Below are 10,667 nucleotides of genomic sequence, written 5' to 3' on the forward strand. Positions count from 1 at the left end.
TAATGGTATTTTAGGTGTCAGTGGGACATCTCTGCTGGAGATGAGGAGATCACTGTCCAAACTTTTAACCTTTAGGTTGTGCTGCGAGTGATTCCTGATAGGTTTGGCCAATAAATTACTTCAAAGATGTGTAATAAGAAAAAACATTCTCTTGTTCTGTTATGTTTTTAAAATAAGATATTCTATACCATTTTATGTCTTTTAATCACTATTATCTCTAAATATGTTTATATAATTAACAGTAAAATAGCTCAAACACTGCCTAATGAGAAATCTCTAACGTTAAATGAAAGTACAAATAAAGTTCAGAGTCAGATTTTCCACCTAATTTAGAAATCCAGAAAACTCCCGTTTTGAGGGTTATTTTCATACAATTATCCATACATAGCCGAAAAAATGTCGTTATTATTATTGGAGCTGCAGTGAAAAAAGGAAGGACTTCTGTCACCTAAATTGTGCAAGACTCTTTGGTGTCATGCCCAAGAATTTTATGTTCTTTGAGCCACAAAGAGCGAATTGTAGCGTGCAGAGGGGGCGTATGGCTGGGAGAGAGAAGGGGGTCTAATTTCACATTGTGTTGAACCGAAACCAAGAGGCTCCCTATACAATCAACACACAGGACACTGAAATCTCACCTGTGCTCTCATAGACAAGTACAGGCTTAATCCACTCAGTTATTTCAGTTAATTGTAAGTTTCGGTATGTACACTTTTATTTGAAGTCAGAGTAATCAAAACTGTGTGAGTACTGTAAAGTAATATCGTCTTTTATTACAACATTAATTGTGGGGCATCCAGCAAGTGCAAGCCTTTAGTCTCCTCCTCTCACACTTGAATAAGTGTCCAGCTGAGAATTTGTTCTTATTGCGTTGCTATCAGCAGTGCTATCAGCAGGAAGCAAACAGGGGAGGTGACAGAGAGCAAGAGAGAACTCTGCAGTGGGAGAAAGCTCATTCACTTCAACCACAGCTGAGACAAACCATGCCCAGTGCACCACAGGTGAGTGGATTTTACCGATTTTGAATGATGGACTTTGTTAGTTTTACTTAAATTCCTTAAGCTATATTTACGCATAGCAAGCAGGCGGCTCCATTGAAGCTGGATAATTATACAACAGGCTGATGTTTTCTTCGTTTTCTATTGTACGTTTTTCAGTTACAAAATATTATTTCACATATTACATGTGCAAATATGGTGAATATGTTTTTCTAATGTTTTTTCTAATATTTGAATAAAGGTTTTATATCCCTTAATATTTAAGATGTAATATTCAGTTTCAGTCTCAAAAACATTTAGTGTTATGATGTCTATAAAATGAACCACTTTGAGGATTTTGATTACAAAATCATTTAAAAATTTATACTCAGGTGTTCTGTTTGTAGCATGTGTTGCCTATTCTCCATTGCTCTTTATAGAATAGGCAGTTGCTAATACAACTAATTCCTTCCCTGAAACCTCCTAATATTCCCAAAACATTACATCATTCATGACTGCTTTTGCCAAACACTAACTAGTACATCGACTGAGTCTTGCAGCAGCAGTTTACCAATAAGATGATGTAAACAGGAAGTTTGTGTAAGGAGGACACTACAATAGGTATATTGGCATCATTAAGAGTAAACAGCTTGCACCAAACCAATAAATTCCTGCCAGTTTTCCTAATTAAACTGCATTTTGACATGGAAGTTAAAATGGCCACTGTTGTCGGTCAGTTTCCAGGGTGGAGAGCCCACAGGAGGCCACCCTGGGATCCAAGGAAGAAGAGGAAAAAACAAGCCATGCTGCTTAGTGGCTCTCCCAGGGGCACTGAGCATGGAACAAACACATTTTAATTGTGTTCACTGCACTGCAAGACACTTAAAAAACAATTATGTGTCACTACACAAAACTAAACTTTACCTCATAGGGGGGATTACCATGCAGTGCTGGTTTTAAAAAAAAAAAGTACCAGAAAATGCTGAAACTAATTCCTTGAGAAACTGTGCAAAAAAAAAAAGCACAACAGGTTTAAATGTCACATATCACATTACTTTTGAATTTCTTATATTGTAACTCAACCAAACAATTATGAGATCAGTTTCACCAGAACAATTGGAGATTTGTGAAAAGAGAAGACCATTGATGACCATCGACGCTCTCACAGATCAAACAAAGTGCCCAGGTGTGTTACAATGAATGAGCATGGCTGTAATTCAGAGACCTATTACCGTGGGTAAACAGTGTGAACTGTGCCCACCGATACAGACCTTGTCAATACAGAAATGCAGTTATTGTTTAGTTTATTTATCTTGGTGAGATTAATCTTCAATTTTGAGTACAACTCAGTGGATATTAAAAAAAGGAAGGACAATGCAAGATGTTCTTTCATGCTGATAATGAGTTTACTGGGAATTTGATGGGTATTATATAATTACAGGCTGGACGAAGAGCTCCCTCCCTTTCAGGCAGTGGCATAATGACCTCCACTACTTTTATAAAAGACACAGGTATGAGTTTGTATTTTATTCTCTATTTAAAAGCACTGTTCTCGGTGACATATATATTCTGTTACACAGGTGAAATGGAGACTCAATCAATATGTTTTAGGATTGTTTATTTTCCACCCATCCTGCCTATCATTTAAGAAAAAACTTGCACAACTTTAATGTTTCAAGCATATTGCGCCCTCTGCAGCACCTTAGACTTGAAGTTAGGAAAGGAATAAAACTAAGGAATGGAAAAAGAAGACATGGAGTATTTGTTGTATGTTCAGAATAGAGAAAATCAGATAAAATTACTGGGATTTGGCTGGTTTAATAGGCAATATGCATGTCTCACGAAGGAACTTGCATCCATTAGGGCTCAGGTCTTGCATGTTTTTGAAGAAACAAATGCACATCTAACCACTGAAACTATGGGAACCCAGTGCTAATGTCCCAAAAGCAAAGATGTCATACTGCTCTCTCATGAATAAAAAGATGACACACGCATGTTGGCATGGTACCTGTGCACCAGAGTGGCATGCCTTTCTGCAGATAAATACAAGCTTCCATGATTACAGTCAGTCTGTGGTTGCTAGAGACACATGTTTATGTGTCTCAGCTTGTAAGAAATGTTATTACCAGTAAAAACTACTTTTGACTGCACCTTTATTTAAAGGGGGTTGTCTTAGTAGGTAACCCACATTTAATTTGACATACTTTTTATACGAGACGCCCTTCCTGACAAAACCTGAAAAGGTTTTGTGCTTCGTTCTAAGATTGAACAAAGGAAACCTTTGCTTGTTAGGCACATGTGAAAATCATTACACTGTGGAGCCACTAGGATTATCTTTCTGAATATTGAGCATAATGCATCATTGTACTAAATTTTGCTTCATAGGGCTGTTGGTTAAATGGTCCAGCTGTCCGATCATCATAATGATATCATAAAATAATCTCTGTAATGCAAAATTCAGGTACAATCATGCATTATGCTAAATATTAAGAATGACAGTCCTAACAGCTGATGTTAAGGACAGTGTTAAGTATCTGTTTATTATAATGGGGCGTGAGTGTAAATAGATTGGCACTTATATACTTTCCACTCAATCTGAGCACTGAAAACAGTTTTCTCATTTACCCAATTTCATGCACATTCATACAGCACTTTTATCAAAATTTTTATATTCACAAGATGCATTCATGGGAGCACTGGGGAAACTCTGGGTTCAGTATCTTGCCCAAGGATTCACATGTAAACTGGAGAAGCCAGGGATCAATACACTGACAAAGTTATTATAACAGATCATTTATTCTCTTCAGCTCTCCTTCTGTGGTGTATCTCTTCAGCCTAGTGGCCAGGGCGGTGAGCCTTTGTTTGGCACTTTCTAGAGCCTCAGTTATGGACATCTTGTTGTGACTCTTTTTCATTCAGAACCAGTGGAGTATATGACTTCACCAGTCTGTCTGTCTTCATTTGAGGTTATTGCACTGATCTGCCAGGTGCTTTCTACTCAATCAAACTTCAAACATGCTCTGCGACTTTTGTCATTGGATCAGCAGGCGTAGTAGCATTTCATAAATTCCATATGCCAGTTCTTGTGCATGTATGTCCATGTTCAGTATGTCCTGGTTTGTCAACACCTGATGGGGAACTTTTCAGGCGACGTCTGAGCCAGTTATATATCTTTTGCTCATGTTCCAAGGTAAGCTTCAATAGCATTGGTGCCAAACCCAAGGGCACTATATAGATATATAAACATCTTAGGCCCGGTATTTTTTAACAGATTTATAGTTTTATCAGCATAAGTAAAAAAACAAAATAGTTTGCTCATATTGTGAATCTGTAATATATGGTTTTTATGTTGATTTGCACCTGGATAAAAAAAGGGTAAGGCATATTCAGAACCAGTTACCTGGTGTTTGTGCCAGTCTTTCAAATAGAAGCTAAGATATTGCATGAAATCCTTGATAAATATCATCACTCATTATGATTTATTCTCTGATCACCATAATATTAGAGAATTTTATAAAAAGTTTCCCAGAAAATGCAGTCCATGCACATTATGCAATGTTGTTAAAAAAAATCCACCCAATCCTGTCTTATTATGTTTCCTCCAAAATGCCCAACTTTACAGGTATTCTGCGAGTCCTCCCTTTAGGACTATTTCTGCTATCCATGTTAGTATCAGGAGTATCAGGAGCAGCCACTACCACCCCACAAAGCTCAACAGCACCCAGTACCAGCCAGCCCTCTTCTACCACCAATGAAGGTATTACAGTGCTCACTACCCATTCTTCCTCAGCCACTAGCCAGTCCACATCGGCAGGCACAACATCAACCACCGGTGAGTCCCCCACATCCACAGGCACAGCATCAACCACCAGCGAGTCCCCTACATCCACAGGCACAGCATCAACCACCAGCGAGTCCCCCACATCCACAGCCACAGCATCAACAGCCAGCGAGTCCCCCACATCCACAGCCACAGCATCAACAGCCAGCGAGTCCCCCACATCTACATCCACAGGCACAGCATCAACCACCAGTGAGTCCCCCACATCCGCATTAACAGGCACAGCATCAACCACCAGTGAGTCCCCCACATCCACATCCACAGGCACAGCATCAACCACCAGTGAGTCCCCCACGTCCACAGGCACAGCATCAACCACCAGTGAGTCCCCCACGTCCACAGGCACAGCATCAACCACCAGTGAGTCCCCCACGTCCACAGGCACAGCATCAACCACCAGTGAGTCCCCCACATCCACAGGCACAGCATCAACCACCAGCCATTCCCCTACATCCACAGGCACAGCATTAACCACCAGTGAGTCCCCCACATCCACATTAACAGGCACAGCATCAACCGCCAGTGAGTCCCCTGCATCCACACTAACAGGAATAGATTTGGCCACCAGCCAGTCCCCCACATCCACAGCCACAGCATCAACAGCCAGTGAGTCCCCCACATCTACATCCACAGGCACAGCATCAACCACCAGTGAGTCCCCCACATCTACATCCACAGGCACAGCATCAACCACCAGTGAGTCCCCCACATCTACATCCACAGGCACAGCATCAACCACCAGTGAGTCCCCCACATCCGCATTAACAGGCACAGCATCAACCACCAGTGAGTCCCCCACATCTACATCCACAGGCACAGCATCAACCACCAGTGAGTCCCCCACATCTACATCCACAGGCACAGCATCAACCACCAGTGAGTCCCCCACATCCGCATTAACAGGCACAGCATCAACCACCAGTGAGTCCCCCACATCCACATCCACAGGCACAGCATCAACCACCAGTGAGTCCCCCACATCCGCATTAACAGGCACAGCATCAACCACCAGTGAGTCCCCCACATCTACATCCACAGGCACAGCATCAACCACCAGTGAGTCCCCCACATCCACAGGCACAGGCACAGCATTGACCACCAGCCAGTCCCCCACAACTACACCTGCTTCTATAGTTGATTTACCCACCACAATGCAATTCCACACAACCTTACCCACTTACACAGGTATAGCATTTACTGACACGCAATCCCTGACAAATATACACATCTCTGGAAACTCAGTATCTATCACTACTCAATCCTCCCAACTCAGGAGGGTCACCAAGCACTGGTACCAATACAAAAGCCTTTGGCAATGCTGTATCTTTAACTTCTATCCACTCTTTTAATTCAGCCAATTCTACTAATTCAACAACAAACTTAACAAACTGAATCAGTAAAGTTGAAGCAATATTGAAATGTATTAGCTTTGTTTTGTATAACATTTTGTCTCTTCAAGTCTTTGCTAAATGTACTTGTATATTGTTTACATGATCAAAATAAATTAATAATCAACCAATCAATCAATTCCTTGTCTCCAGTTGATTCTACGACCACGACCAAACCCACCACGGCAACTACCACTTCATCTTCCTCCTTGACTTTGGGCACCAGTTCTTTAACCACAAAGATGAACACCAGTCAGTTTTTTATGTATTTATTTCCTTACTTATTTGTTCATTCATTCATTCATTTAGTATGTGTGTGTTTTGCTGTTTGTTTGTTTGTTTGTTTGTTTGTTTGTTTGTTTGTTTGTTTGTTTGTTTGTTTGTTTGTTTGTTTGTTTGTTTGTTTCTTTGTTTGTTTGTTTGTTTGTTTGTTTCTTTGTTTCTTTGTTTCTTTGTTTCTTTGTTTGTTTCTTTGTTTGTTTGGGGAGGGGTATTTTTTATTCATTCATTTTTTCTTTTTTTCATTCATTCACATTTTAATTTGTTCTTGCATCAAAATTAAATAGATCTTTTACAATCAATGTTGTGTTGCTTTAAAAAACTCCAGTCATGACATCTGTCTCTCTATCACAGGTGACATGACTGAGAATGGAACCACTAAGGCAAGTCAAATATTCTCCTTCTTCTGTTCACTTATCTATGAGTGTTTTTCATTCCTTCAAGCCTCTTCATCACATGCCTCTTAATTCTCTCAAATACAGATATACTGCCCCTCATTCAACTGTAACTACTCTGACTGCTATTCAATGTACATCAGTCAGAACACCACTCCGTGTGCTGTCGATAATTGTTGTCAGGTAGGGCAGTCAGCTAATGGCACTAAAAACTAAGAAACTATTTGAGCCATAGCAATTACAAATCCCTCTTTTTAAGGAATTGAGCAGTCAAAAGATTGCATGGTATCTATAACTGACTATTAAAGGGAAAATACATTTATTTTTTCTAAATAAATTAACATAGTATAGAAATTAAAGAAATTAGATGCGTCTCTCTAATCTTTCTGTTATATCTCAGTTGTTAAGGCAAACAGACATGTGGTATACTGCCAGCTGCAGCAACTCTTGTGCTGACAGCTGCAAGAATGCCTCCCAGACCAACTGTGCTGTGAACTGCTGTAATTTCACTGGCTGTCTCAATTACACTTTTGCATCCATGATGAGCATAACAACCAATGGTAACTACACCTTTCTTTTAAATCACTTCATTTGAGCACTCATAAATATTTTATGTTTTACCATGCTCATATGTCTCTGAAGGTTCTCAGTCATCCAGGTCATCGTAGTCAAAGGAGCTTGGAGAGAAAAGCATCTGGACTTCTTTAAGTTGCTTTAAGACGTTTCTTAAAGTGGACCAAGGCTGGCCAAGGGTGACGCTAGCAAGTCTTCAAGCAACTTAAAGAAGTCCAGATGCTTTTCTCTCCAAACTCCTTGAATTACCATGCTCCTGTTGTCTTTGCAAATGATCAATTTTTAAATCTTAAAAAAAAACATCACTGTATATTGTTTTGTTCTTCTCCTTTATCTACTTTTAGGAACTCAAACCACAAAACCAACAACCACGCAGGCCCCTACTACAACTACTACCAGTCAAACAACAGCAAACAATGTAAGAACTGCTGGCTGCATGAATGAATCTTTTGGCAAGCAAATGTGCATGCGGGAAGAAGGCTGTGTATCACTAAACAAAACTAATTTGGCCTTTAACACCACAGTCCCCTTTTCTTAAATGTCAGCTACAAACTTCCTCTGTTCCTTGCTTCCAACAGAATCACTATGTTTAACAAAAGTATTACCTTTTTTTCTAATAATGATTATCTTTGACTGGTTAATAAACTGCCTGTCAACAATTTAACAAGTTAATGGAGTGTGGACTGAAAAACCACTTTGTCCAGCAGTGTAAATGAGACTTGGTTTGAAATAAGTTTTATGTTTCTTGCGCTGTTGTTTTTGTCAGGGAAACAAGTGCCGTGCTGGTACATGCACCAGCGCAAACTGCTATACAAGTTTCACCATGCTACAAATGTGTTCCTCCTCAGAACCACATTGTCAGGTAAGAACATTCAATAGCATAAATATAACATTCATTAATTTTTCCAGCCTCATTGCAGTTGTTTTTTCTGAGCTTCTACACACTCGTATTTCTGTTTGTTTAGTGCTTTTAAAGCTGACACCGTCTTCATGCTATCCTTGCTTCAGCACAAACTTTGTTATAAATCTATGAATTTACTTTCTGAATTTATCAAAATTTGGAGAATATACAAGAAAAAGGAACCAGGGGGCATAAAATGTACCAATATGAACTCAAAATAGCTTTTTATTTGAATCGGTTAAGGAATAAATTATTTATACAAAAGAATCTGAAAAACAAACATAAGAAGTACCTCTACGATACATTTTATGAGCATAAATAAACAAACTTCATTAGCCTCATATTTACAGTTTTTACCATTCATAGGCCCTACACCGATCTTTCTCACTCATTCTCTTTGCAGCTGAAAAATGAGTCTACAGGTACTGCCATAAAATGGACAGCGGGTTGCACCAACTGCACTGGCTACACTGCTTGCAAGGCTTCAACCAAACCTCCATGTAATCTGGAGTGCTGCAATGCCACAATGACCTCTTGCCTATGGTTGAATGGCACACTAAATGTTCCCTCTTTTGCCACAAGAGGTCCATATCTTCACACAGAACTGATAGCTTCCTTACTTTGTATTGTTGCTATCGCTTTTCTGCTTTGAGAACATGCTTGCTCAATTGCTGTGTAGCGCTTTGTGTAACTCCTAGTTTCTCCAAAGTTACAAAGAAAATGTAGAAAAGATATTAATATGAATATTTTTATATTCATATGTAATTGTATAGGTATGGAAATATGGAAAACATTAATTGCAATGTTGATTGTGCTTCTTGTTTAAACTTTCCAGTCCCGTTTATGTCTGGTTCCAGACCACTGAAATGGCTTTGAACAGTATTTCTCTATGAAATACTATTTTCAGGAATCCAGAAAAACAAGCCAGAAGCAACATATCAGTTGATCATACAAGTGATCTTTATAAGCAACAGATTGATAAAGTAAAATAAACTTTTAAGTTATTTTAAACCGCTAAGTACCTTGTTGTACGTTCGGAAATGTCCTTATCTATTGCCATTATTGATATAAGATTAAATCTCTTCTTCAAGCTTTTGTTGTAGTAATGCAGATACAACTACATGCACTTTATAAAACACAAATGTTGTGCTGTAACAGGGAGTTGTCTTTTGAAGGTTTGTTGAATAATTCCTGTAGATGTAACATTAATGACACATGCAAGTCAGTGCACTTAGCTACATTTTGTGATTTTGAGGTATTTACTATATGATTTACAAAGTATATTTTGTGGTACATTCATGTTGCATCAATGCTAAATGAAATTAGAATATGTGAATTCTAGTTTTGTGCACTGTACACTATCAAAAATGCCTTAAAATAAAATAAAATAAATCTTATGTAATATGTCTGATAAGTTTTTCCCCAGCTACAGCTTTCGGAGTGTACTTAGTGGATCGCGGTTTAGCAAAGTCTACATTCCCTCAACCTAAGTTCATAAAGTAATCACATAAATTCCCTTGTTTTGTGTTTTTTTTATCCATAGCTCCAGTTACAGTACCTGTTACTTTTTAGAATAAGCTTTACATTGCAAAAAATACTGACTGTTGCTAGATGGGAAGCCATGTTTTACATGTCTAAGTTATAAGCTGTTCAGTGAATTAGTAATTTGAATTTTATGGCAGCAACACGTCCCAAAACATTTGGGACAGAGGCAACAAAAGGCTGAAAAGGTAAGTGGTCCTAAAAAGAAGCAGCTTGAGGAACCTTTTACAGCTAACTAGGTTACCTGCAACAGGTCAGTAAGATGCCTGGGTATAAAAAGAGCCTCTTTGAGAGGCAGAGCTTTCCAGAAGTAAAGACAAGAAGAGTTCCACTAAACTGCAAAAAACTGTCTACAAATTGTGGAATAATTTCACAATTGAATGTTTCTCTACTTAAAATTTCAACATCTCATTATCTACAGTACATAATGTCATCAAAAAATCCTAAGAATTCAAAGAACTTACTGTGCGTGAAGCCCAAGGCTGAAGATCACTATTCAATGGCTGTTTTGCACAGGTTAAAGAAGACTTCTAGAAAACATTGTTTGTGAACATATTTCACCATATCGTACACAAATACAGGTTAAAGCTCTATCATGCAAAAAAGAAGCCATATGTGAACATGATCCAGAAATGCTGGCATCACCTTTGGACAGAAGCTCATTGACTGAGGAAAAGCAGAAAATTGTTCTGTGTTCAGATGAATTTTGAAATTCTTTTTGGAAAACGTGTAAGATGATCCAGCCTAAAGAGCACAGAGACCACTGTGTTTGTG

General features: G+C 38.8%; 1 protein-coding gene across 3 annotated transcripts; it reads left to right on the forward strand.

The window, feature by feature from the left end:
* Positions 1-623: 623 nt before the first annotated feature.
* LOC146564032 (uncharacterized) lies at positions 624-9,730 on the forward strand. 3 transcript variants are annotated; one of them, XM_085291478.1, is made up of 11 exons: positions 624-740; positions 879-998; positions 2,416-2,485; positions 4,597-5,871; positions 6,357-6,455; positions 6,837-6,865; positions 6,965-7,060; positions 7,278-7,437; positions 7,795-7,868; positions 8,217-8,312; positions 8,755-9,730. In XM_085291478.1, exons 2-11 carry the CDS (start codon positions 981-983, stop codon positions 9,001-9,003), a joined length of 2,166 nt encoding a protein of 721 aa, XP_085147604.1. In that variant the 5' UTR covers positions 624-740; positions 879-980; the 3' UTR covers positions 9,004-9,730. The 3 variants fall into 3 exon arrangements, with proteins under 3 accessions (XP_085147604.1, XP_085147605.1, XP_085147603.1); XM_085291479.1 differs by lacking the exons at positions 624-740; positions 879-998 and adding an exon at positions 2,074-2,160; XM_085291477.1 differs by lacking the exons at positions 624-740; positions 879-998; positions 2,416-2,485 and having other exon boundaries at positions 3,200-5,871.
* The last annotated feature ends 937 nt before the right edge of the window (positions 9,731-10,667 follow it).

This window comes from Mchenga conophoros, linkage group LG11 (genome assembly GCF_057382185.1).
Source record: "Mchenga conophoros isolate Kocher_MC1m ecotype Shallow Benthic linkage group LG11, M_conophoros_male_GT1.1, whole genome shotgun sequence".
NCBI lineage: Eukaryota > Metazoa > Chordata > Actinopteri > Cichliformes > Cichlidae > Mchenga > Mchenga conophoros.